The 27,819-nt window shown below is 37.3% G+C and overlaps 2 protein-coding genes and 1 long non-coding RNA gene across 7 annotated transcripts; 1 reads left to right on the top strand and 2 right to left on the bottom strand.

Annotated features, from left to right (window-relative positions):
* Positions 1-2,462: 2,462 nt before the first annotated feature.
* On the bottom strand, positions 2,463-11,666 carry LOC111261677 (ATPase WRNIP1). 3 transcript variants are annotated; one of them, XM_022835311.2, is made up of 13 exons: positions 11,508-11,666; positions 8,486-8,777; positions 8,112-8,289; positions 7,721-7,875; positions 7,377-7,511; positions 6,937-7,128; positions 6,619-6,718; positions 6,283-6,402; positions 5,801-5,986; positions 4,295-4,428; positions 4,055-4,156; positions 3,623-3,756; positions 2,463-3,258 (listed from the first exon to the last, which is right to left on the bottom strand). In XM_022835311.2, the coding sequence occupies exons 2-13, from the start codon at positions 8,741-8,743 to the stop codon at positions 3,135-3,137; spliced, it is 1,818 nt and encodes a 605-aa protein (XP_022691046.1). In that variant the 5' UTR covers positions 8,744-8,777; positions 11,508-11,666; the 3' UTR covers positions 2,463-3,134. The 3 variants fall into 3 exon arrangements, with proteins under 3 accessions (XP_022691046.1, XP_022691047.1, XP_022691048.1); XM_022835312.2 differs by lacking the exon at positions 8,486-8,777; XM_022835313.2 differs by lacking the exons at positions 2,463-3,258; positions 3,623-3,756 and adding an exon at positions 4,771-4,841 and having other exon boundaries at positions 4,056-4,156.
* Positions 11,667-11,751: 85 nt separating this feature from the next.
* On the top strand, positions 11,752-27,129 carry Gk1 (Glycerol kinase 1). Of its 3 annotated transcripts, none has more exons than XM_022835317.2 (12): positions 11,752-11,836; positions 13,909-14,035; positions 16,776-16,849; positions 18,151-18,335; positions 19,734-19,925; positions 20,146-20,321; positions 20,543-20,664; positions 20,867-20,909; positions 23,488-23,643; positions 23,943-24,119; positions 24,425-24,696; positions 24,934-27,129. In XM_022835317.2, the coding sequence occupies exons 2-12, from the start codon at positions 13,928-13,930 to the stop codon at positions 25,136-25,138; spliced, it is 1,710 nt and encodes a 569-aa protein (XP_022691052.1). In that variant the 5' UTR covers positions 11,752-11,836; positions 13,909-13,927; the 3' UTR covers positions 25,139-27,129. The 3 variants fall into 3 exon arrangements, with proteins under 3 accessions (XP_022691052.1, XP_022691050.1, XP_022691049.1); XM_022835315.1 differs by lacking the exon at positions 11,752-11,836 and adding an exon at positions 11,843-12,102; XM_022835314.1 differs by lacking the exon at positions 11,752-11,836 and adding an exon at positions 11,843-12,102 and having other exon boundaries at positions 13,775-14,035.
* On the bottom strand, positions 12,323-19,158 carry LOC111261679 (uncharacterized). The gene is made up of 3 exons (XR_002681149.2): positions 18,888-19,158; positions 18,477-18,636; positions 12,323-13,823 (listed from the first exon to the last, which is right to left on the bottom strand). It is a non-coding gene; the product is annotated as an uncharacterized LOC111261679 (long non-coding RNA).
* Positions 27,130-27,819: the final 690 nt, after the last annotated feature.

Raw genomic sequence — 27,819 nt, 5'->3', positions numbered from 1 at the left:
AGTTTTGGCTTGCCATGTAAAGTTTCGTACAGATTATATATGGTGCAAAAAACAATTATTGAGCATTTACCATCATTTCTATAAGGTCATTCACAGAGGCAGCCGTAACTATATAAACATATGATTGTCTTTAAACGGTATCTTTGTGGCATGTGTCCGAAGTGTCTCTGTGCTTCTTCACGGGGACACCTTTGCCTCTGTCATAGCTTCGGTTAAACTATCAGCACATGGCTTTGTAACTTAGATAAGACTGATCCACGTAGTTTTAATCAGCATCAGTCTTCAATGACTCGACACATGTGATAAGACATTCTCAAGTTCAATTGCGTGTAAGGCTCACCCACATTAAGTCGAGCTTAGCGGAAAAGTGTTTTCCTAAAAGTGCTTTCTTTAATAATTATATTGTCAGCTGAACTTTCAGCTCTGTGACATGTCATCGAATGTATGGACATATTATTTAGTTAACGGAGGATATTGTGTATTGTTTCCATGAAAGACGCATATATCTGTGGGTGCTCTACGAACCATAATATGATCTGGCCTAGCGTATGAGTCGGGCATAAAACTTATCAGACTCAGATATAAGTGTTTAAAGAACATACGCATCTATAGACAGATAAAATAACATTGTTAGGAAGCTAGACCCGTTAGTTCCTCTGTTTTGTTTCAGTAGAGGCGATCATGCACTTCTAGCTCAATGTAATTTTATTGATTGAAAAATATTATTAAAAAAAAATATGAAAATGATCATTTTCATCAAACGTATCAAATTATTTTATATAGCTTTCAAATTGGTACGGGTGGCTAATGCGTTTTACTTCGTACAATCCAAAAAAAACCAGTTAAGCGTAAAGCTTGCTGCCATTACCGTACAACACGCTTGGCCCTCAATCCTCACTAACAAGCCTCCAGAATACCTTTACACTTGCTGTTAGAGCTTACAAGGTTGGAGCCACCGGCGTCATCGATAATATCATTGAGTGACTTCGTCAACAAGTTTGAGATTGTAGCTTGAAAAATCGGTATTAGTCAAGCTAATGCAACACCCTGGCTTAACCTTAGGTTCAAAACTGGGTGTAGACACATTTGGTTTCAGGCCAACAGCACTTTGAATGGATGCTTGATGGTAGTAAAATCAAAACTAGTATTTAGTCAAACTAGTTCTATTACCGATCCAGCGCCCATGTTGTCTAACTAACAACGACTGAATTCGAGGAATCACATGTGGCCGGCAAAATGTTTTATTAGAAAGTTCTAATTTGATTTTATATCTGCCATGCTTCTGCTATGACCAGGCAGCAATAATAATAGTGTTGGCTCTTCTTTTAGCTTAATTATTGCGCGAAACTTAGCTAACCCAATCAAAAAAATAATCATCATAATCACTTTATACTGCTACCATTGACTAAAGTCACATTACATTGTAGTTTGTATCCTGATGCTCAGCAGAGGTTGTCTTAACGTTTATTTGGTACAGCCCGTGCCAGCACTGTGTACATACTTTTACCTATCACAACTTGTCATTTGTTTTTAAGTTGTTGAACGATATAAGAGAACAACTATTTTATACTTAAAACAATGCACTTTGTGTACTAAGTTTAATATAAATATAATAAAAAACATGTATTTAACGTAAAGCACGAATAGTGCTATAAACAATTTGTCGTCAATCGGAGTCGTTAGTTTCGCCTAATTATATATATATATATATATTAGGCTCTCCTTTTTAATATGATTACGCAATATGGATTATTTTACCTTATCTTCTGTGCCCTGCACATTATTGTTTCTATCATTACTATAGGAGAACAACTGTATGTACGGCCATTTAGAAAGCCGTTCATAAATATGACATTTAAAGCAATCGGATTCGTGCAGTTTTTCATTGATCTAAAAAAGTGTGTTTCTATATTTGCTGTTTGTTTGTCTGTTGTTAAAAGTTGTTCCCGACATAATTCTGCTTAAAATAATGCTTTATCTTCTTCACATCACAGATGTAAATATGGCCATGTATTAAATAAGTGAAGTTATTTTAGGAAATTAAAGTTCAACAAAACCAAAAGAAAAAGTTATGAAAGGCTGTTTTCCGTGAGATCTTGTTCTAAATTGTTCTATCCCGATTGATGATAACGCATTGTTAACCGTAATTCTCTCCGTAATGCAAAACATAAGACAACAAATAGTTTTAAGAAATGTCGAAAAAGATTACTAGGATTATTATCTTAACGAATTTGCTTGACCACTTAATTATGGCCTACAACTTACGCCAGCAGTCAACAACAGAAGGTAATTTATTAATAGTTCTTTGCTATTCCTTATTTTCAACGCACACGACGGGAACCGTATGGATTAATAATGTAGTAAAAATAAAAATCCAAAAATACATCCGGTGCATAGAATTTATTTTTAGGTCGGGTCTAATCCACAAGTATGGAGTATGTAAATAAAATACCAGCTTCAGCTTGATTTTCATTTAAAGCAGTTTTATTTTAGTCTAAATGTATTAATCATTCTATTCATATTTTTGCATATACAAGCTAGTTAGTAGTAACATAACCTCAAATAATGCTATATTTTACATTTGCCTTAAGATTACTTCAATGGTAAAAAAAACAGAGGATTACCCATTTAAGCTTTTGTTGTATTGAAAAGCAGCACCTTCAATACTATTCATTTTTTACTCGGCTTTGCCGACAACTTATGTACGTATATAAAAGTGTACTTAAAATGGAATAATAAGTAAAATATATAACTTTAATAATACATTTAAATATCTAAGATTGGATAACATCTAGGAAATGCACAAAAAGTACACGAAAAATTCTGAGCATAAAAGCGGCTGGATATGTTCAGCTTGAAGTGCCACGATCGTGACCACCGGTCTGATCTGTACACGCACACAGGGATACCGTCTTTGGCCCGAAAAATTATTCTGGCCATTTTTGCGATGCAACAAAAAAGATTTTTGTCGAAGAGCATTATTTAAACGGATCCAAGACACAGCATATTATTCAATCATTCACTTTGGTGCACACATCCTGCCGGCGTGGTTAAAATGTATGCTCTAGTTTTTAGCAGACACCTCGTTTGCTCGATCGAGCCTCAAGCTATTCTAGCAAAAGTGTAACCTACATCTATTTATGGTGCGCCGGAGGGGGTCCTTTGAAAAAGTCGATATGTTCCATTCCTTCGGGCATACAGGATCCGTACTCGCCTTTTGCATAGCCAAGTTCCCTCATTAGCTTTGTTGGAGCATTCCTAAATGTAGTGAATCGGTAAATAAAAAACAGATAGTAAATTTGCTATTTAAGAACCCAGATAATATTCTCGAAACAGTACCGAACGCGTTTACTCATATACATTCAATGCCCAGCATTTTGCCAGTCACTTTAAGAACCCATTAGCTAGCCGCTCTAACTTTATCCATTAGCCCTATTCTTAGGATCGCAGCAAAAGCACCTTCCAGTAACTTTGCTAAGATTAGTGGTGGTTCCAGACTTTCTCATAGACAGATTTCGTTAGCTTTATAGATCTAAGTCCGAATGGCAAATGCCGCTCATTGAACTTAAAGATGAGCAGAATCTGCGGAAATACCATAGCATAGTCTTATTAATGGTCTTACCGTATTGATAAAGGGATCGCAGGGTGTGGCCCTTCGAATTCTCTGACGAAAATTTCTGCCCGGCCATAGGCATCGTAGGTCTCGCGCGACTTCGGTGCGCGTGCGAACTGCACTGTGCAATGCGAAAGCATGATCTATGTTCCAAATTGAGAAATTTAAAAACTAAGCTTACTTCGTTGATGTTGTTTTTATTTACGTGGGAAGGTTTCTTCCGTCGTAGCGGAAGCTATGCCGGCTTCTTTAAGCAGCTAAGTTTCTTTTAAGCAGCTAAGGTTGCCGTTATTTACTCCTGAGGATTAATCTATTTTTCAAAATTATTTGTAGCTCCCATCGATCATCTATTTCATTTACTATTTTTCTATTTCGATACCATAAACTGTTTCGTCAAGCTACTATTTGACGTAAAACCTAAGAGCAATGTAACGCCATTACCCTGCATTCAGGCATTCCAATTTTTTCGCAGGATTGGTGTGTTGCGGCAGCCAGGCTTAACATTGTTGGGTCGGCTAAACCGATGTCTTCTGATGCAAATACCTAAAAACGACAATGGATGCTCCTCAGGTTACGCTTATCAAATCATCACGACTGTCATCGCCAGGAGTGCTATTTTTCATTCCGAGAGAAAGAACCGAGAGAAATAAATTGTTAATGGACAGCACCACACAAACATACCATGAGTCTCCTGGCTATAAAACGAGGATCTTCGCCGCCGTTTAGCATTCTAGCGAGGTAGTACAAAGCTGCGTTTTCTTTTCCAAATCGCATCGATTTATGGAACGCCGATATTGTGTCATAATGCATATCGCCTGGAATCAGCATTCGGCGCTCGTTTTTAGAGAAATAAACAATAATCAAGATATCCTCTATACTCAGTTGGTAGAAGATAATTTTTTAATGATATTGATTAAAAACAAAACATAGTGTTAAGCTATTACAAATGAAGCCGGCGGACTTTGAAATAAATAACTTTGGACCTAATTGGAAGAGAATAATGATTAACATATGTTGCAAATACTCTCATTTTTTTTATACACCCCGCCGCTGTGGCGGCTTCTGGACAGCCATCTACCTATCATTCGCTTTCCCACGTGCAGTTTCTCTATTTATGGCTTCTTTAAGTAAATAGATAATGAACTACACTTGCTTACCAGTTGCCCTTCTTGGGAGATGGAAAGTTCTATAATCACACGGGATGACGGCTTCACCAGGTGACTCTCTCCTGGATTGGGAAAGTAGGCTGGTGAGGCCGACGTTGAATATTTTTGTACTTAATTAGGGAAGTAATCAAGGCACGGCATTGTTATCAAGTAACTAGAATGTGTGCTTCATATTGCCATGGCAATAGTCTATGAATTTTTTGAAGAACTCGAGATAGCGGGCTGTAATCATTACATCATTTTTCTGAAAGTATCTTATAGTAGCAGATACCTCTGATGTCCATTACAAGTACTACCATCACATTATATATGAACATACTCGACACTGCCACCGATTCTGCTTTCTCTACAGAATAACGCCATTTTCTCGCCTGATACATGTCTATGACAGTTAAGATTAAACCATGTTTTGTATACGGCGACCGCATGTTCCAAGCGGATTTTTGATCCAGTCACGATCCACAAGTTGCACCTAAGATACACCATACGCACCTTCAGCTGGCCTGGAGTCAATTCACGGGAATCCTTTTTCTTCCAGTTTGTGCATTTTCAGTGTTCAAATTACTATTCCAGGTCTCGTTACATGGGAAATATCATTTTTGGCCGACTAAGCCTTTTCGATTACGACAATACGTTCTGGGCTTTCGTATCGCGGTAACTGGTCACCTTAATTATCGTTAACACTCCAACCTTTGTTTTTGAAATATTTGCTTAACTCACCTACTATACTCTCTTTTAAGGTCTCCGTACCTAGTACAGTCACCAAGCTTCGACTTTTCCGCAGCGGTGTGATCTTCGAGGAACATGTGACGACTGAGTGTTGATTTTCAAGCCTAAAAAATATTTCCCCTTTTGGAGTATACTCGAGCGGTTTTTATTTACAATTGCTAGAAATTTGGAGTCATTAGCAGTCAAATTCCGTCTGCTAGCGGCGCGTAGTTCAAAAGTTATTCAATTTCAAAGTTCGCTTGTAACAGCCTAATTAATTAATTATAGTAAGTAAGTAAATGACGCAGCTGACCTTTTCTATCGTAAAGAAAGTGTGTTTTTTTAAGACTGCTTTTAATATCTTCTTTCGTGATAACGTAATCTGCGACGTCACGAAATCCGTCGACAGCTGTCTGAAGCGAATTTAATGCAGTGCGACAATCACCATCACTGACAGCCACTACGAAGTCAATAGCGGACTGAGTAATTGATAAGCCACCTAGAATATAGTGGAGATTAATAAAATCAACTCGTTTAGACGGTTCTGGATCAACTATGACTATAGTCAGTAGGTAGCAGATTTGATGCAGACTATTTGTTAGAATTAACAACCGTAATCCTTGGTCCACCTCAGTCTAAAGGTTTTGTAACGCCACTCAACAATAGCAACTAATGCCCTTTTTCAGAACTAAACTTCACTAGAACTGTTGGCTAGTTCTAAGTCGCGCTTCAGCAATAAAAAAATAAAAAAAAAGTAACAAAAACGATTCGTAACTCCACAGTCATTTCAACTACCTTTTACGCTGGCGGTCTCTTTGTTATCCTGAATGATGTTGACTTCGAGAAATTCTAGCGCACGAAGCACAATCGTTTTAATATTTTCTGATGACAGCTTCTCCAACACGATCGTTTTACCTATGTTTTACATGTGAAACGCGCAACGAATTCTCAGTATCCAATATTCCTCGAAGCATTAAGTTGGATGTACCAAATTACTTTTACTCACTACAGAATATAAGACGGTACGTCTCCTAAAGGATGTAAGCATACTAAAAAATGGTTGAAAGAAATTAAGCTAGATATGTTAATCAATTTTTCAAATATCCGAAACGAAATTAGTTGTTAGCGTACATCTTGAAAGGAGTGCAGAGTTAAGTGAGAATGACGGATTTTCGGTGGTTGCACCTATTAGCGTGATAATGCCTTTCTCTACAAAAGGTAAGAAAACGTCCTGAAACATTGGCATAATGCAAAAACGATGTTAGTGGTGTACATTGTCTTCTTAACATGGTTTAGTGATACGATTAATGCACTTTCATTTCGTATTCCCAATAATAAGGGGATGAGATACACTCACGAACCTTATTATGATCAGTTCGGATTCATGAGAATCCAGTGATGATAACAATATGCCTCTATAATTCTCAAATGTACCCAATACGAGTATACCTGTTGGGCCTTATTAAATCGATGGATCTCGTCGAGAAATAGAATCGTTTTAGCTTGAAACATTTTCTGATCAGTCTGGGCTTTGCTTACGATGTCCTTTACATCTTTGGTTCCGGAAGCCACTGCAGAGAGTGTCACAAATTTTGTGCCGCGCTCCCGGCTGTGACTCGCAATTATATGCGCCAGTGTTGTCTTTAAAGTAAGAAGTTACAATGCAGTTATTATTATTTTATATATTATTAGTTATTAACAAACTAATAGTTTTACCATAACTGTAAACGTATTTCAATATTTGAATAGAATATTAAAGGAAACCATAGTGTCGATCATAAGCACTCAAGCAATAAGTTCTTATGTTAGCAACATTTGCTACCATGTAATACACGAGCATGCATAGTAAAGCAACCAGAAAAGTGGAAAAACGAATATTTCATCCCGACCTTGCCGCAGCCTGGTGGTCCCCAAAGAATAATAGATGGCATGTACTCGCTGTTAATAAGTTTCCGTAGAAGAGTCTTTTCTCCTACAACGTCATCTTGACCTACATAGCCATCAAGTCTCGTCGGACGCATAACCTTCAAGAAATAGTCATAACCCTTAGAAATTCCGGTTCAACTTACACCAGGATATCAAGCTTATAATCGTTGTACTTTGAATTTATGAATTTATTTATTTGAAAAGTTTATGATCATTAATGTAGTCTTCTTTAAAGAGTTATTAAGCGGGGACTAGTGATGAAATCATCAATAGTGTGCACTATGTACAATTAGAACCAATTTCATACCTCAGCTAATGGTTTGAACTTAGTATCCTTTGTTTGTTTGTCACCTATTGACGATCTGCTCAGCACAGCGGCTGAGTCAGGACACGACATTCCGTTCACGAAGCTTGATGATGTGCCAGCTTGACCGAATTTGTTTTTTTTCGATTCCGCTCGATCTAAAGTTATAACAAGTTGTCCTTAATATAAAGTTGTCCTAAATATATAAATACAGTATAAATTTCTGGTACTTTAGCTCGCTATGGACATCTAGCTACGTTCGGCTTCTAGATAAAGGTCGACGTAGTATTAATGTAGAAGAATGAATCGACTTACGAAAAGGCATTATTTTGCCGTATTATTTTATACTTACTCAAAATCAATAGATGTTTTCCTAATTCATATATAGCATTACCATTTATAGATCCTTCCTCAAATTTGACAATGTCGTCTTTTGGTGAGCCAGAGTCGTCTTCTAAGTCTATAATGTCTGTTCGAAATTTCTTTGCGGAGGAAGACGTCCAAGATATACGGGTATCTTTCTTCTGGGTTCGAGATTGAAAAAATGGGTGGATTGTCGTGCTGTTGAGACTCTGTACGAATTTGTCATAAATTACAATTTTAGTTCATCAGCATACTTACGACTTGCTGGTATTGGCTAGGTTAAGCATAGCTAAGGTTGCAATCTTTTGGTCTGCTAGTATTTTTAGTATTGTACAGCCCTCGCAGGAAATAGATGCTACTACTATCCCTCAAAAAAGTATAGGATCTACCGGGTCCAACTCAGACCTTTGAGGTTGACGAGCCTTTGGGGGTGTTGGGTGGAGATATGCTAGTGGCGGAGACTGTTCCGGTTTTTTTTTTTCTCGATGGTGACTTTCGAGGAGAGTCCTTTGGACTCTTTGAATTTTTCTGTGAAGTTCCCGTCTTTAAACAGCGATCTAGATGCTGATTGATTAGGTCCGAAACGACTAGCTGATTACAGACCGGACACTCCGTTGACGACAATGAACCAGCATTTTTTTTAGCTTCAGTTGACGAAGACATTATGGCGTCGACGAGCACAACACCTTCAACAGCTCTATTGATATACAGTGGAAAGCCAAACACATAGTATTCATTGATATAGTGTATTTGGCGTATAGTTGGCGTACAACAAAACGTTTAAGTACGTTGAATATATTTTTGTTCCAAAAAAGATGAAAACCATTTACCGATAGCAAGAAAATTTAATTGGAAAGTAGAGTCAGTCGCTCATTCCTAAGCCTTTGACAATTCCTATTAATCTCATAATAGGACCTTCTCTTTATTGTTTTATACTCACAACATAACCTAAGCTATAAAGTTGAGACAATCACTACGTGTACTAATATAATTATTATTTGGGAAAACTAGACTCAAATGATCTTTCCACGTGTGCCATAACGAAAGCTCAGGATTTTTTTGCTTCCCAAGTGTGAATTATAAGTTGAGACTTCAACATCTGTAAACATGCACAGTTCGCTAGCGGCCCACACGATACAGATTGCAGCAAGGTGTATTACTAACTTTTAGTATAATATGATCATGTTCTCAGAATGAGCTAAATAAAGCTGTTGTTTAGTTAGCTATTATTAGTATTAACAAAGACACCAATTTTCTTTTAGCATAGAATCTTCGTTGCCTTAAGAGTAGCTAGCTTTTTGACCAACAAGTCTGGACTTGAATGGCAAGTGGCACCATTATAGAATAGGAATGAACAAAATCGAATGTATGCAAGGACGAACCGCCTGTTAACCGGTCAAGCCACTCAAAGTGCGCCGATGTTCATAAATAAAACCTTTAATAGCGTAGTTTGATGTGCTTTGTGCTGTCTCGTATTCGACTATGCACCGTATATTAAAAATGGCACACAAAAAGCGAATACCCCTGCATCCAGAAGAAAGTTATAAGCATTCATTTACAAATCAGTAGGTTGGATCTTAAAAGTCAAGCGGTAAACTTCTACGAACAAGCACATGTTTGCTTTCCGCGTTACTGATGCTTCAGATAACCCAATTGATCTTGTATTTTTCAGCCACGTAGGCGTAAGTTTCTATTCTCTCGGACGTTCACCAGTGACAAGCAGAATAGCTGTGTACTAAAAGTGGACCTTATAATATAAACATCTTTATACAGTTGTTCTGCTCAGAAAAAAAGACAATACGAAAGTAATTTGAGTTCTGGCTGAATCTGTTCTTTGTCGCAGTACGGCCTTATTGCAAAAAAAAATCAATATACCAGGCATACCAATATGTCCATCATAATTTGTCCAACTGGACGTTTCTTCTCTCACCAATGCGCCATTTTTCTTTGAGCTGAGTGACATCGAAGCCCGAGTATAGTCATTCGGTACTTCTAATATAGGAAGGCCCATTGTTTTTACTAAATTTGACCAGGCGATTGCCACAATCAATTAGCAGAAGTAAATTGGTAAAGCTAGAGGATTCAAAACATCTAGCGATTACAAAGCCGTAACTAATTCTACCTAGTGCTATGAGAACAGCGCACCCGTAGGAATCGAAGCTCTGCATTAGCTCACGATTTGCACGTGTTGAAGATCTCTGTATAGCTGTTTTACACTAAGGTCGTTTGTAGTACTATATATATATAGTACTTTATTTACAAAGAAATTTTGCTTGTTGCTAAACAAAAAACCGTTGAACTTCAGAATAAATTATTTTAATATTAATGATATTTTAAGAAATATTTTCAGGTTTAATACAATTGTAGTACAATTTCGTAATATAAATAAAACATCACACCTAAACAGAGTAATGTCAAAAGTCGTTGTTACCCAGTCGCGTAGGACTACAATAATAGCATAATCTTACATTATTTTCTTCTAGGAGTTGACAATGTTCCAACAAATAAAGTGAAAAGATCTTGCTTCTTTTACAAGTTGCATTGTGCAAAACAAATAAGAAGTTATTCAATATCGTTGCATTGTGAAGAGGTGTAGTTAAATTTCCACATGGTACTGACGTGTCGCTAAACCCAAGCGCGTGTTCTTTACTGGATTTATATACTGGTGGTGTATATAAATTTAATAGTTTACACTTTGATTGTTAAAATTATCTTTAAAATTAAATTCTTACTGCATATAATTCTTGCTCTAATCAAAACGTGCTATGTAATCTTTATTTGAAACTAAATAGCATTTTGTCAATCAACAATCTAACAAAGTCTTTGAACTCATGTGGCCCCTTTTGACGGTTATTGATGTCAGGTGACTTGGCTAATCAAAACTTATCGTTACTTCCTATCTCTACGGCTTCGAAGCAAAGCTGTGTTTGTTTGAATGTGTTAAGTTGCACCTTCTACATGCTAAATTTAATTAGGTTCATTCCCATAAGTTTCGAGAACTGTATATTCTACTGTCGCATAGTCTAGCAACGTTATAAAAATTATATCTTGCATCTAAATCAACGTTCCGGTGTATGTGTGTGGTAACTTAATAGTGACAGCTGCTTCTTAGTGTTTCTTAAGTTCCAGCTAATAGCATCATAAAACATATATATATATATATATATATATATATAACGAATATAAATAAACTATATTATTAAAATCTCCAGTATGATTTATGTATACGGTAAACAAACAATATATGTATATATTTCTGGTGAGGCAGGTCTGTGCAATAACTTCTGCTGTAATAACCATTCAACATGCCAAAACGTTTAATATATAAATATCACGACTTCATGGAACATGATCTAGCATTTTTCTTCCCACTGAGCTTGTGTCTAAATACAGAATCCACGTCACCTGACAACAAACTGGTACTAACCATTTAGACAGAATGAACTCCACCGGCTATTCGCGCATATCAACTAATATTACTTGTTAAGTGTTCGGACCGTAGCAGACGACAGTGTCTTCTCCCTGAGTAACACACAATATTGTTGTTGTTGATGATAACGACAGCGGCAAGGGTGTGCCAGAAAACTGTGATCTTTGTTTATGTATGTTGATTCAAACAACGGACGGGTCAATCGTTCGCCGCTGATATAGCTGTATTTGAGTCGAAGTAACGGGCGAGGGGAGAATTCGAGTCCTCTCTCCTTCGGTGTATTGTGGGCAGTTCGGTGTATCGTATTCCAAACGATCTTGCTAGATGTAAGTACACAGAGCCGTGCTCCCTATTGAATGCTCGCAGGTCTGTCCGTTGCCAGTCGCGAAATCAGCGATCGTTCTAACCGTTCGAGGAAATTGAAGTAACGCTCCATTTAAATAGTGGTCGTTTTTCAATTTTCGTTGCGATCGCCGGCACCAACGAGCCTAATCGGGGTAGTCAGATAACGCATAGTATCCCATCTAGTGTATAACGCCATGCCGTACTACTGTATCGAAAAGAAGAAAGCTTCGCAGAGTAAACATTTGAGGTGACTCGTCGCAAAATAACAAGATTAAAAGAACCAGGACCAATTTGCACGATTAGTCAACTGTTGCCATCCCTCAGGATTTTTGCCCCATCCTTGCCTGTGCTGTGTTGGTGACCTTGCAGAATACGCGCAGCTTAATAAGTTGTACACGACTAAGTGTAAATGCTAGTAGATAGTGCAGTAGTTTGCTGTTGATCCTGATTTATGATTTGGTTAGCTCTACTCTACATTAAAGCAATTACGGTAGTTATACGACAAGCTGACATTGGTGATTCAGTCCATAATACAAAATAATTGAAATTAATTCATAAGCAATATCCGTAACATGTTTATTTTGAAGCGCAAGGTATTAAGTTATTGCACATAAAATCCTTTCTGTGTGGTCACTATGGCATTAGCCTAAACCTAGTAGTTGTGTACCTTTTATTTAATTGTTTGCTACCCATATGCATGCATTATGATTAGTTGGCTTTAAAGAATGGATTTTTTTCCCTAAACTGTGTAACACATTAGATTACAGAAATAGGTAAGACCGTGCTAGGTCTGCCAATGACTAATATAATAATCAATAATTGGAAAATACTTGTGTTTGGTCAAATGTATGTTTGTTAAAATAATATGTATGAAGAAAAAAAATACGGGTTATTTCGGGCACGACATTGAGAACGCACGTGATTTGTACAATAGAATAACCGAAATGGGAGTTCTTTGTACAATCGCCTAAATAGCGTAGATTGATACCACCTGCAGTGGTACGTCTTCTAATCGGTGAAATTCAATTTATCTTAGAAGCTCTGCGCGACGATGTCATTGTTGATTTAGTTGTTTAGCGCGAGAGCCGAATAGTCACTTGTCTACCGAGGCTTCGCAATAATGTTACTCGCCTGGGCTTTAATCGTTGAAATTTTTTTTTAATTTTATAACAATTACGTTACGATGAACTATCCAGGAGGCCAGTCGATACCGCGAACAGCCTATACTCTTTAGTCTACTGTTTATCGAGAAAGGAACCACACATCGTGTACAGGCTGTACAAAGCTTGTATTGGTGAGGCTTTCTGGTATGTGCCGCCAAAGCTTCACGTCATTCGCACCCATTTTTTGATACGATCAAACAGCCTTTGACTTGTGCTTGACATCGTAGCGAACTGCTATGCATGGCGTTTACAGCATCTAGGAAAAGTTCCTAAGCGTCTGTTCCGCAACATATCCTGATATTCCTAAGTAAACTAAAGCTGAAGCCGTGAACTATAAGAAATTATTCCGTTTAAGATCCACGACACACGGAATGCACAGCTTTTTGTAGAGAAAATAATCAACTTCCTCAACAAAAGCCACTTAACTTATTTGATGAGTGCTTTCATGTAACCTTGAAATATAAGCAGAACTAGTCTAAAAAAGTATTTTTATCGAAGGAAGAATCTCGTAATCCATATTAGCCACGTGGTCCGTTTGCGGTGATCATGGTAGTTTTTCCTGTGCCAAAAAAAAAGCCTATTGAAAAGCTATCTACCATCATATGATTGCATTGTCGCTCGATTCAACCACCATCATTATTTTCACTGGCGTGATATTTTGTACAATCCTGGTGAACGCAATCAAAGCATAAATAGATCTTTTAAACAGGATATGTAATAACTATGTCAAATCTTTATTTATAAAAAAACTTTCAGCCCGGAATCGTGATTGAGTGCGTGATTGAAGCGCCGGTAAGGTTTAGCTCTGTAAAGTCAAAGACAAAAAGTGACCTAAAGGAATAGTCCTTAGTTGTCTCTAAATACACCCTTTCTTAAACCTTCGATCAAAGGTGTGAATACGTGTGAGTGATGCCACCCGCCGTCATGACAAACCCCAATGTTTCGCGGAAGGGTGGAGATAAATATGGGCCGCTTATTGGTGCTATAGATCAGGGAACATCGAGCACCAGATTTCTGGTAAGTGTATTTTTATTTGTATTATTGTTGACTGCATATGATACATAAATCATAATTTATTTAATCATACATATATTAGCGCTATTATGTTCTGTGTTTCTTTGGTATTTCATATTTTCGTCATAAATTCACGGTCTGCACCCTCTCAGTCATGTAAACAACGAATTTAATTGCTTATCTCTAACCTTAATCAATCTGAATTACCATAAATCGATTCGAATAATTGCTGGTTAGTTGCTGAGCGAAAACTTCGGGGTTTCTTTCATCAAGTACAAAATTATGTTTTGTGGTTTAGCTGTCGTCAAAACTCATAACTGGTGGGGTAATGAGTTATTCCGTACGAAAAGCGTATGTGCAGCGTGCATTTTTTCATAATAGCCTATCTGTATGGTATATGGTTAGAATTAACAGAGCATGCGACGATGATGATGTGCCTCATTCTCTTGTTTCATATGAATCAGCTTTTTTTCGGATACAAAGCCGGTGCCTTTGTACTCAACGTAAAGCATTTCACATGTCTATAGCATAATTATGATGCGTATGTTCCTATTACAATTTCAAGGTTGTCACCCCAGCCAGTTTTTCGGGGTAATGGAACAAATATGTTCTATTTTCGTAAAAACGCAGATGTCATTTTCCGTCCCGTCCAACTGTAGTGTAGACGGTATGTCAACGCTCTCAAAATTGTTACTTATAGGGTTCTCCGATCATACTCGGATGCATTGTGTGCAAACATCTATCGCGAATCAATGTTTCTGCTGCTAGTAACAACGACTACGATAGCATTTTATCAAGAAAGCCTGTTGTGTTTGATACCCAGTGGGGCTATTGACATTGCAGTCAGACCTGCTGCTGCCTAATATCGAACGCTGAAGATAAGCATGTCATATTAAGAGGTCAGCCAAGGTATTAGGTAACAAAATATGCTGGATGTGGCTATAGTATATATTATGTGCTGTCATTGTTACTAATGACCACCTAGGATACAATCCGGATTACTGCAGCGCAGGGTGCAGCTTGCATCTAGACCATTGAAAGAGGCTCTCAACATATTTGTTATAAATGATTGACGAGTATAATTAAAGGAGTACAATTAACGTACTGTGGATTTTTTTCAGTCAATTTTTGTTTAAAAGTAAACTTTGTATTTCAAACAAGCTAAGAACCTTCATGAGCAAAGTGAATGCACGAGTGTTGTATGCCATTCACGAAGTACGACTATGCTCTTATACAGAGGCGATTATATCTAAATCTTTGGTCAGTCAAGTCAATCGTACACATTTTTGTTAACATCTAGCTAACATATACCTAAAAATTAATAATCTCAATACTTTTGCTCCTGAAACAGAGATCGTTGATATGTTCCTGTGCGAACACCAACCGTTATAGTTCAACCCACAGTTAGTGAGCTAATATCAAGAATATCGATATCACAATAGGACGACGTTCTTTATAAGGAAGCCCCACAGTCAGGTATTTTTCGTACAGTAGGTGAAACTTTTCGTCTGTAGCGATGGCCAGAAGCAGTAAGGACCTGCAGTCGCGAGATAATCGTGTAGCATTGCAGTGCTTTTTTCGTCTTATGAAATGCAATGAGTCGCACGTAGAAAGGCTAAATCTAAATAAATAAGAAAGGCGGCCTTGAGATGCATTGGGCCGCTGTATAGACACACTTGGCTGTGTTGACGCAAGCCACAATCTCGCAATTTTTCGCTGCCGACATTGAAGAAAGCGTTTTATCACCTCTTTGGGCTTTCATCATAAATATATCTGTAATACAGCCATGTTTGTTACGCTATCTCAATAACATGCCAAATGAAGCTTTAAAAAAAAAATGTCAACATCTGTTGTGCAACTCGCTTTGATAATGTACAAATACCTGGTACACGATTGATTAATTCAGTTACTTTGTTATTAAGGCAAAAGAGTTACGTTGTTACAATTGCTTCATGTCATCTGTAGCATTGCTGTATCGACGCTATAATGGCATCATGACCGACTGCAGCTGTGATAATGCGGCACTTGTCAATTTTGCAAGTCGGGGGAAGTACGTTGTTTAAATGAGTATAAGTAGGTATAAATGAGCTTTCATTGGTTAAATATAGGTGTCTATGACAAGTAAAACAATTACAATGATATTTGCACAAAAAACTGTCGAACCCTACATAGAACGCTAGCCACAATTAACACACACAGTATAATAATATTTAAAATTTAAAGAGGGTCTACTCCACTTTTCCACACAGGTACGGGTTTGAGGTTATTACGCATAGGCGTGTATTTTGATATAGCGTGCGGTAAAGGGTTTTCGTATGGCGCTGGAGATTGTATATTTAATCCTTTTCAGAAGGCTGAAAAGGACTGCCAGCAACGTCTTGAGATAGTCGAGACACAAACGCGATGATCGGTGTGACCCCAATGCGATTTAATAACGAGTGCGCTCATACTGATACATTATGTTTATGCTATTCGTGGCGGATGCTTGTAAGATAACGGAACGAATATTACCTTGTAAGGCCATCTAAGACTACCTTTCGAACAGCTAAAGTGAAGAATGCGATTCTTTGCTCCCTTCACCTCTCTTTTACAGAGCTAAAACCAATTTATCCACTATGGATTGAAATATTGCTAACTCATGTTCTAACGGGGTACAGACTGTTATAACAGTATGACAGTTGGGAAACACCAGCTTCGACCCGCTTGTCGTTTGACTAAGAGTAATATTTCGTGGTGTTTACAGATATTCTCTTCACGTACATCTGAACTCATCGCGTACCATCAGGTTGAAGTTGCCCAAATTTATCCAAAAGAAGGGTATGTGAAGAAGCACTATTATGTGCCACCTAGCAATTATTTAGCAACTGGTGAATGGTGTGAAATGTTAAATAATTTATTTTGATTTTAAATAGAGGCTAATGCAGGTCTAATTTCAACCCTAACAGCCGATTTAACTTTTCATACTTACATACTCACTCAGGATAAGGTAAAACTTTCTTTTTACGTTTAGTCATATAGCAATAAACCACAAGAAGGGAATTTCTCTGATTTGATATTGCTATTGTTGCTTGGGCGAGGTTTACTAGAATAAGCTGCCAGTCAACTACTCCGGATTGTTGATAAATTTAGTACCAGGGTATCGCATTTCATTTTTAAAACTCATATTTTATGAGCTATGATTTTTTTAAATACTCGTCAAAATTTTGCTTTTTAAACAAGATAAATTTATCTTGTTTAAAAAGCAAAATTTTTAAAAGGCGTATCAAATATGGAAGCTCTCTGTTGCATTGAAAATTAACATTTACTTTGTGTTTAATGAATCAAACTTTTGATTCGAATTCGATATTTCTATTAGCACTATATAAAAACTATGGACTTTATATGGTTTTCACCTTGTTCAATTATCCTTTGTGTACAAAAGCACGTGCACACATAGCTTTGGTAGCGATTGTGAGGAGTCCACCGGAGATGTAATTTGTAGGTAGAAATGAGCCTGTGTTGGCTGGGCAGTCTCCAACGGGCTAACGAGCGAAACTCTTTCCACAACGGCGTTTCTACTAGGGCTACTGATACAGCTGGTTAATGCGTACCGTATCGGGAATTATATGGGCTTGCCATTTGCAGTATAACATAAACATTTCAAAGTGTAAGATTTGAACCAAGAAAAACGATATATATTGAAACTTAACAGAATTCGATCTTAAAGCTAATTACCTTAATTTTGTTTCTGTTATTTTGATAATCTTGGGTAGCTTTATAATAAAGATATGGAACTTCATAGGTTATGTAGTATATATCATTGGCAGAACTTGCTTAAACAAACTCTGGTTTCTTTCCGGTCTCAGCCGAGGGTTGGCGGTTTAAGCAGCAGCCGCAACAACTTAAACATCTTAAACGCATTTTTTGAGCACATCTTTTCAAGACATTAGAGAAAAAACGCAAATTTACGGCAATAGTTATATCTGGATAACTGCGTGTTTTCAAAGTAATTCCGATACCCTGGTAATATTAGAAACGTCCGTCACCCATAGGAATGTTCGAGTTGGTCACTGCTTCTTAATACAAACTTCATAGTTGCTATCGACCTATTATTTCACCTTTCAATTTTGCTGCTTTAGATGGGTAGAAGAAGATCCGATGCACATCTTACAGACGGTTACCATCTGCATGACAGAGGTTTGGGGCAAACTTATTGCAATGCAGATCGACCCACACGATGTGGTGGCAATTGGAATGACAAACCAAAGGGAATCCACTATTATATGGGACAAGAACACAGGAAAACCATACTACAATGCAATTCGTGAGTACAATATCATGATGCATCATGCAAACGCATGTATCAAGGTATAATATCATAGGACATATCTAAGAACAGCGACATTTTTTACAAGTTTTAACTCGAGAAAAATTATATCAAAGACAGTTCAAATTTGTGACGTACCTTGCATTGCGCGGATAACAGTTGACTCTGTATAGAAGTCAGTTGATAAGAAGTAGATTATTTGTTATCGGAAACATTATCCTTTCACCACGAAATGGACGCTTAACACCTATCTAATCAACTCCGCAACCAGTTGGTCAGCGACGATGATATCAATAACCTGAAAATAATGTATGCATATTTTAATAACTGCATTTTATATTCGATTCGCTCGTATCAGTATAGGAGAGCACGGTGGAACTACTTCAGATAGTTGCATGACAGTGATTTCACTTTTGTGTGAACTAGCGTACGTAGTACCCTGACAGGTATAAAATGAAAACCGTAGAAGCTTTGCGTTGTGCTTCTATTGGACTCTGCGTTTAGCAAACTCCAATCATGAAGTTTTGTTGATGGCAAACTTTAGCCAACCTTCGTTTTTCGCCGGCTGTCGCTGCTTGTTATTTTCTCTTTTCGAAAAAGTCTCTCTGTAGTCTATAAAGTGACACAACCTAGTTGTTTTCTCCGATATTATAGACGGTTACACTCTTCTCCTGTTTATGTAGCGCCAAGAAACTATTGAATCGACACTGTTCTGTTGTTAGGCTGGTGTGCTGATAAGTATCGCAGAGGAAGGAATCTCCAGTGGCTTCCAGTGAAAATTTGCCGTTATACGGGTTCCCGTAAGCGGCGCTAAAAAAAGGTTCCCTTCATTTCCAGTGACCTTACCCTCCAGGAATAGTCGAACTTATCAATTTGACATTTCTATTGGAGTTATTTAAGAGTAGTGCAAACAAATGTACACCACCTCGTTATTATTTATTTTATTTATTATTATTTAACTAAAGTCCTATTGGAGCTTTAGTTAAATAATCATAGAAAAACACGTCGTTTATAATAGAAAGCCATTTAATTTACCGGATTAATGATGGAAGATTTAATTGTGAATATCGATAAAATGGAAAGAAACTACCAAATAAGAACTGTCAAAAAACTCGAATAGGTCAACCACCCCTCTTGAATACCGAGAATTGAGCCCAGTGGCCAAATTCTCGAGATTTTGATAATTGTTGATGTATAGGTGTTTACAAATTTGTAACATCTTAGCTACGAGAGAAAAGACGTCTGGCTAATCCTAGAACTACATTCGATTGTGGCGTCAAAGCAGAAGTAGTGAATTGATAACAGCCGGTGACATCTTAACACCTACACTATGGATAGTTGTCGACCAGTTATTGTTCACTGTAGATTCCAACATGGATTTGTTTGTTTTGTTAGTGTGGTGCGACAACCGTACAGTCGATACAGTAGAAGCCCTTCTGGAAAAAGTTCCCGAACGAGATCCAAACTACCTACGACCCAAATGCGGACTTCCGTTATCAACATATTTTTCAGCTGTTAAACTCGCCTGGCTTTTCACCCATCATCCTGAACTGGGTGCAAAAGCTGAACAAGGAAGTTTAATTTTTGGTATGTATTGAAACGCGATTTGGCCGTGTCGAAACTGGTTTTCCATGCGGAAAGTTAATCTCTATATTAGGCTTAATGACGAAGGATATTGGCTATATCATAAGGCGTTCCATGTTATACGTCGACGAATTTTATTTTGTCGACCTCATGAAGCAAACAAGAAATTCTGTAAGTATGCAGTCTGTAGTTAATAGGTCGAAATGCATTTATTATTTTGCAGGAACTGTAGATTCATGGCTTTTGTGGAACCTGATTGGCGGAGTGCATGTCACAGACGTTTCAAATGCTTCACGCACAATGCTTATGGATATTGAAACCCTTGAGTGGGATCCGTTCCTACTAAATTTCTTTAAAATTCCAAAAAATATTCTTCCCAAAATTCTTTCTTCCAGCGAGGTATGCAGCATGATAGAGTATTCGCTAGTAATTTTTTTTTAAATTCTGTTCTGTCTGTATCGTAATTACAACTTCCTTGTTTTTGCCTTTTGTGTGAACAACTTTTAAAACATAATTATAGAATATCGCCTTATCTTGAAATAAAAAAAATCTATAATGGTTTTACGTTTATTTGTTATTTTGGTGGCTGGAAATTTCCCTGTTCCTGATCTATGATGAAGATCTACGGCACCCTGCGTGAAAAGACACCATTTGCTGGAGTACCAATCTCGGGATGTCTTGGCGATCAAAGTGCTGCTCTGGTTGGGCATATGTGCTTCAACATCGGTGAAACCAAGTGCACGTGAATATTATAAAATAACATAATTCTTCTTTAGATAGGCCTCTGAAAATTAAAAACATTTATTTTGTACTTATGTTCAATTCAAATAATCATATTCTTAATCATATCTTAAATAATAATCATAATATCATAAATAATCATATCTTAGATTCCCAGAATCGATTTATGTACATTTTGTTTAATTTCTTTTGTTATTTTTTAGGTACGGGACTGGCGGCTTCCTGCTATGCAACACGGGCTCGGAGGTAAGTTGAATTTTTTTGCTCACTTGACCTTTTTCTGAATATATGTAGCAATAAGCTAGAGCAATCAATTTTTCTGAAAAATAGTACTTTAAGGTATTGCCTTATATTTGTAGAAAATTTTAAGCTTAGCTGCAAACTCTTTGCATGTCTTATTTTAATATTTATTTAGTGTACTACTGTCAGCATTTTGGAACCATAAAGGAAACACCAAATGTACTACGCTTTAATGATACGCAACTTTAGTAAAAGTTGCCTTACAGCTTATTAAAACTACGACTATACTTATTAAAACTCATCTAGCCACGTGGCACGCCATTCACCCTGTTTATAATATAAATTCCATGCAAAAATAATAACGACTTGGTCGCTCTACTTTTATTTTATAATGATTCGTAATAATTTTTGATAGTGTGCATAAATGCGTCTTCGTCGTACCTTAGTGGGTAGCGTCTCTGCCTGCTAATATTAGGGACACGGCGTGACCTAGGTTCGAATCCGGGCATAGACACAGTTCGTGTCATGCTGGAGATCAGCCGTCTGATGAAATGCCTAACAGCGGTGGTAGGCATGAAATCCAAAACATTTAGTTTTGGTATGCATAAAATCAATTTACTAAATCATTTCAGTCATTGTAAACTGCCAGAATGGAGCTTTTGCATGGTCTTGTATATAGATGAGGCCACGACATTTTTTCATAATCCACCTTTGTGCTTTATATATATAGCTCACATAGCTTTTAATCCTGTGAGCTTATTTCCTAATATATTAGACAAATATTGCTACACTCTGCTTTATAACCAATCATTGTGACATTGCCTAATCCATTCTAAAGACGACCACATTAGTATTGCTGAGCGTTTCATTTATGGAACGTGTAGTTATTACTGCTTTACGAAAGAGTAAAATAGACAGTTTCCTATTGCAGTGTTGTATTAGAATGCCTGTAGTTGATTTGTTCGCAATTGACTTTTTTTTGCTTTTGCCAATGCTGGTTTTTGCGTCTATCATCGCGTTACATTGTGCATGCGTAGCGGTACAATATAATGGATACCACATCGGTGCACATTTCAGATTATTCGTTCGGTTCAATAATTATTGTACCTTATCTCACTCGCCTTTCATTCTCATACATGGGGTGTTCACGAATCACAGGATTCTTGATTCGAGCCGATTGTATTTCGGGTTGCTCCCGGCGTCTTGATCAGCCACGCGACTATAGCATGACTTGTCTGAACACTCTTGAGGATAAGGAATTAAAAGGCATATGAAAACGGTTTAATATCGGAAGAAACAAGCAATTTACTGTGATTTATAGTCTACCACTTATTTGCCCTGCATGACATGGCATGCATCGGAGTTCTTCACTCGCTGTGCAGGAAGAGATGGGAAAAAGTACAGTATACTAGTGAAGTCTGCGACATTGTTCCAGGGAACATTTGTATTCTACATGTGCGCTATTTGTACTCTACTGCTTTTGCTGCTACATTGTCTAATGACGATCTTTCGGTCATCTTTTACTGCAGGATTGTGGGCACGAACACGCGGAAATAGTGCCGTGCACTGTGGCAAAACCTTAAGGATCAACTAAAGAAGCAGTAACATGTGTGCTTCTCTTATCTCTGCTGTGATTGCTCGAAAATTTAATTTAACTTGAGGGCTGGTATTCTTTAAACAGAATTGAACACTTAGCTGACTAAGTTGAACGTTTCATCGTGCTATTCATACAGAAATATATACAGTTTGATTTGAAAGTGTACGTCTTAATGCAGAGATAATACATCTATAATGTTTTCAGATTAGATTTTAGTTTCTAAATTATTTGGTCATGTGTATCTAATTCATATACTGAGAGTCGAAATTATTACATGATTAGTTGTTGATATCGTGTTTGAACTGGGATGGAGCTCCTTCGTCTTCGTCAACCCATCTTAATGCCCGGGAAATGTTATGATAATAGATTACAGGTTGAGCCGAAAGTTGTGCGAAGTTTCTACTAATAGCGGTCTAATATTAGATTTGAGCGTTTTTCCGGTTCCTTGTGTTTATCCAATCCCCCTTATTGAAATACTGAAGCGTTGTGGGTTAATGAACGCGATAAAGATCTATGTAACATATTTATTTCACAGACTCATTTTAGTCCGATGAGTAATATCGGTACTTAGTGTTTCACTACTAAGACGTTTCAATAATTTTGTCGTTTTTAAGTCTTTAACGGTCTCTCAGGTCATTGGAGATACCATGTGTCCCTTTTGAAGTATCTTTGGCTGTAAATTGTCTAGAGGTCACTTTGAAGTTTCTCTTTTATGTTGTTTCACTGCTTTATGAGTGTCCTGTTTATTTGTTTTAATTTTAGAGTGATTCGTATGTTCCCTTTAATGCGTGTATGTCCATAAAGTTTTGGGATGTTGACCCTGCCTGAGTCAGAATTTAAATTTCACTGATTAGCTTCAATAAGCCTATATACAGAGTATATCAGACACCTGTTTACATGAAAAGTAAAGGATTTTCGAGATGGTTTCCCGTAACTACGTTAATATTCTTTTCTCCTAATGATTAACGTGGACATTATTCATTGCAGCGAGTAATGTCTACACATGGCCTACTGACTACAGTGGCTTTCAAGCTCGGTCCTTCCAGTCCAGCGTGTTATGCAATTGAAGGCTCCGTAGCCGTTGCGGGATCGGCCGTTCGATGGCTCAGGGACAACCTTGGCATTGTACAGAGTATCGACGAGGCGAGTTGATGACATTAAACTATTCGTGGCTTCACCGAAGTTACCAGCAAGACTGTAATAGGCCTTAACTTGATAGGTGGTTAAAATCTGTATAAACGATATTGTCCTAAAACGCAGATTTTATCGATCATTGATTTAGGTGGAAACACATGTATCGTAGATGATTCTCCTTATCCTCACTTACCTTTATTCTGGCAACATGTTTTTTTTGTAAAATGGACATGAAACATTCTATAGCATATAAACCGGCTGAAATTGCTAGCCTGTGCCTTTTTTATGTCCATTTTGTGAATCTACAGGTTCAAAGGCTTGCGTTGAGTGTCAAATCAACCCATGATGTTTACTTCGTGCCAGCGTTTAGTGGTTTATATGCTCCATACTGGGAAAGTTCGGCACGGGGTGTTATCTGTGGATTGACACAGTTTACCACAAAGGAACATCTCGTGCGTGCTACACTCGAAAGTGTCTGCTATCAGGTATCCTATCGAAATTCTACTGCGAAGTTCACGTGATTATAATGCTTCTTCGATCGTATTTCGTTAACGATAAATTTCGGCTTTTGTTATCTGCAGACGAAAAGGTTCATGTATCAGCAATATCGAACTGTGTCAGACCAGGATGAAACTACAGCAATATAGCGATCATAGGTTGCTACTTGTATCCAGAGTACACTAGATGATCACACGTTCATTTATTTGAGCCGACTTTTTACGCATGTGGTCTAATAAATTTGTAGCGAGCGTATATCATCGAAACCTAACTCTGCCCTAATTGTTTATAGGTAAAAGAAATTATTGACTGCGTCTATGCTGACACGCGGGTTGAGCTTAAGCAGCTTTTAGTTGATGGGGGTATGGCACACAACGATGCCTTGATGCAGCTGCAAGCAAATATTCTTGGAGTTAACGTCATCCGACCACAGATGCTAGAAACGACCGCTTTGGGCGCAGCGGTAGCAGCTGGGTTAGCAAAAGGCGTAGAAGTGTGGTCTCTCGATGAAATGCAAAAACTTGCTGCGGCCGTCAGTGATACCTTTGAGCCTCAAATTGTAAAGTAAGTAAAAGAAAAAGCACCCATACATAAACCCATCGTAGGCTTTTATATTTATTGGTGCATTATTCTAAGAAATTAATGTTCACTGATGTGTAGTTCGCTAAGCTTAATTTTATAGTAGCGTAAATAAACTAAGCTTTAAGCCTGGCATTGTTCGATGCGTGATCTACTTTTCATATGACATAAGTCTCGAGTATACAGCGGTCTGAACTAAATTGTCACTCGACTTTATTTCAGACAAGAACGCGAAATGAAGTTCTCTCGTTGGAAGCAAGCAGTTGAGCGTAGCCGCCATTGGGAAGACCCAAACGTGACCGCCCGTCGGAAACAAGTCATGGGTGATCAGTGGTACCGTGTATCTGCACTGCCTATGGGGGTATTTCTTATGAGCGCCTTCGGAATCGTCATACTTGCAAGCTACCGCAGCTTGCCGACGTCTTAAACATATATATATATATATATATATATATATATATATATATATAGTTTTTGTTGCTAGTTAAGACAGCTATGAAATAGTCATTTAGAAACCAACAGCATGGTAGCGCAGAATTCGAAGGATGTAGTCAGCATATCACATTAACCAGGCGGAAGAAGCTGCAACAAACTACTGGCAATTCCAACAGCTGAGAATTCTGCTATAAACGAGCTACAAAGATTTGCTCACTACCACAATCAAATAAAGAGTGTTATCTTTAAATAATAAATTTTATACACTATAGCGCTCGAGGTAAGCCGGAATAGACAATTGTCGATATATACTAATATAATCAATCGTATATTCAACGAGTGAGCAATACTGAGAAGAAGTGGTTTTCAATTAAGGCCGAGTCAATCTCTATATAAACCACCAACGAATAGAAAAACTTAACAATACGCTTTAAAAAAACTGTTGAAGAAAAGAGAAAAGTTATTGTTTCAGGAATTATTGTCCACTTGTTTCAGCGTTTTTGACCGTCCCTTTGAAAATCAGAGTTAACAATCTTGTTCCTGTTAATTTTAAACGTAGAATTTGAGTTCTAGTCTACCTACATTTAAATAAGAGAATTCGTTGCCGCTATATATATATATATATATATATAATACAACGTAAGCTGTGCCGTGTTAATCAATTCTTTACACGTAAACTCGTAAACAAATCTTCTAGAAATTAATCTGTGCGACAATTCGCACACAACAAAAGTGTACAGATGTTTAGTTCCACGTTCATCGTGGCTATCGATCTTGTCACTGAGGTAAATCAGTTCTAAGAAACAAGTGTTACTGTGGATGTTAAGGGTGTAAGCGTTAAGTTTTTGCTTTTATGGAACGAAAACACAAAACATGAGTCTCTGGGCGTCTTTACACCTCTAAGATACAAACGACAGCAAGTGGAGAATGATAGAACTACCTAAAGACAAAAAAAATACTAAAATGAAAGGTGCAATTAGTAGAGGCGCCGTTAAGCGATATTGCACAAGCTGTTCGTAAGTTAGAACGATTCAGGTTTTCTGCACTGTATCTGTGCATACACACACGCACACCTTTTTCCTAGCTCGTATGAATGTATATACACGCTGACAATTTTCCAAACAAAGTAAAAGTTAGTTTCTGGAAGGTAAAGGAAAATAACCAGAAAAGCAGACGGACATGTAACGATTTGACAGAGATTATGCGCAAATGAGTTTTCGTGCTATAATAAGACCATCGGAGTATTCAGGTCATTTTACATTACAATGGCCATGAACCAGAAAATATTTCTGTATACAAATGATCAAGGCATATATATATATATATTTATATATATATATATATATACTTTCGTATTTGTTTAGTAAACTAACTTGTTGATGCTAAAAACGCAAGTATGATTATTTGCTCTAAGCAGTATGTTATGGTTGTTATTTATACTAGGTATTATGTACTTTGTACAACCTACTAAAACCGTGCAAGGCGAATGTATGATTGTTATGTCTGCTATTGCACTCTCGAACTTAATATTTTACATTATAATTCCAGACTTTTATATGCTCAATCTTAAGGTTGTTCGCTGCTTGACTAAGTAGAAAGACAATTTTAAAACAAGTAGTATGGTAAGATCAAATATAAAAAAAACGTTGTCCTTACTATATTGGTAGTTATGAACAGAAAATGTTACCTGTTGTAAGAGAGAGGTTTTTTAATTGCTAATGCTGTGAAAACGTTCTGGCACGTGGTCGTCAGTAAGTGTGCGATATTAATCTAGTAGCATATAATAATATATAATAATCAGCTAATATGAATTACACATCGAACTTGAACACTTATTGTAGCCAATCGTGCCGAGGGCTGAATCAACAGTGAAATTTTAAACAGGAACGGTAAGCAAGTTTCATAAGTTAGACTTGTGTAAGCTCATTTCATTTTCAACTTATTTTAAATAAAGCGTAAATCAAGATCCGAAATAGTCAGAAATTGAGAGGTTGTTATAAAATTAAAAAAAAATGTTGAAATATGCTTTTAATATTCAAATATTTACTCCTTATAAACTGAATTCAGCAATCCAGAAAGGATGGTTCAACAAGAATTGAAGTACTCAAAATTTGTTCTTAAAGGTCGTATTGCATCCTCGACTTTTGCTTTGGAATGATGTTTTCAATTTCGACAGATCTAACAGTAGATCAGTTACAACAACATTGTTATGACTGATCTACCTTTAGTTACATAAAGCACATTTCGCTTGGTTACTACATAAGAGTCAGCACTTGAAGGCACGTTTTAACCTTTATTGACAGAGAGACAAGGTTCACCGACTTCAAAAATGAACGGGAAAGTGACCTGGATATCAACGCGTATTCTTTTTATGCTTAAGAAAGGTTTATTCCGCAGTCGCTATTTCCAATAAATGTATAGACACACTCGTTATCATGGTCAATGAAAACTGTGGGTGTGTAATTAGCCGCAAAGCTATTTATTGAATTCTTGATTTTCCAAGAGCACATTTCACAACCTTGCCACCATCTGTCTGATACTCGATATAAGTACGTCACCAAGTAAAAAGAAAATTCTTAATTGCTTCTTTTCATATCATTGAGCCATTTACAAGAACAAATCGAAATCACGCAGAGATAGCGGTGAAGGGCGTGTCCGACAAAAATGGTAAAT

The sequence above is a fragment of the Varroa jacobsoni genome, unplaced genomic scaffold, assembly GCF_002532875.2.
Source record: "Varroa jacobsoni isolate VJ856 unplaced genomic scaffold, vjacob_1.0 scaffold_585, whole genome shotgun sequence".
Classification (NCBI taxonomy): domain Eukaryota; kingdom Metazoa; phylum Arthropoda; class Arachnida; order Mesostigmata; family Varroidae; genus Varroa; species Varroa jacobsoni.
The sequence above is the reverse complement of the archived record's forward strand: the minus strand, read 5'-3'. Positions and strand labels throughout refer to the sequence as shown.

Bases quoted from the DNA above. Each gene is read 5' to 3' on its own strand.
- LOC111261677 (XM_022835311.2), bottom strand. From the start codon at position 8,743: ATGTCTTCGTCAACTGAAGCTAAAAAAAATGCTGGTTCATTGTCGTCA. The intron at 4,157-4,294 runs GTATGTTTGTGT...TGTCGTTTTTAG, and splicing joins TTATAGCCAGGAGACTCATG to GTATTTGCATCAGAAGACAT. The intron at 3,259-3,622 runs GTAAGACCATTA...CACTACATTTAG, and splicing joins GCGATCCCTTTATCAATACG to GAATGCTCCAACAAAGCTAA.
- Gk1 (XM_022835317.2), top strand. From the start codon at position 13,928: ATGCCACCCGCCGTCATGACAAACCCCAATGTTTCGCGGAAGGGTGGA. The intron at 16,850-18,150 runs GTATGTGAAGAA...TTGCTGCTTTAG, and splicing joins CAAATTTATCCAAAAGAAGG to ATGGGTAGAAGAAGATCCGA. The intron at 20,665-20,866 runs GTGAATATTATA...GTTATTTTTTAG, and splicing joins ATCGGTGAAACCAAGTGCAC to GTACGGGACTGGCGGCTTCC.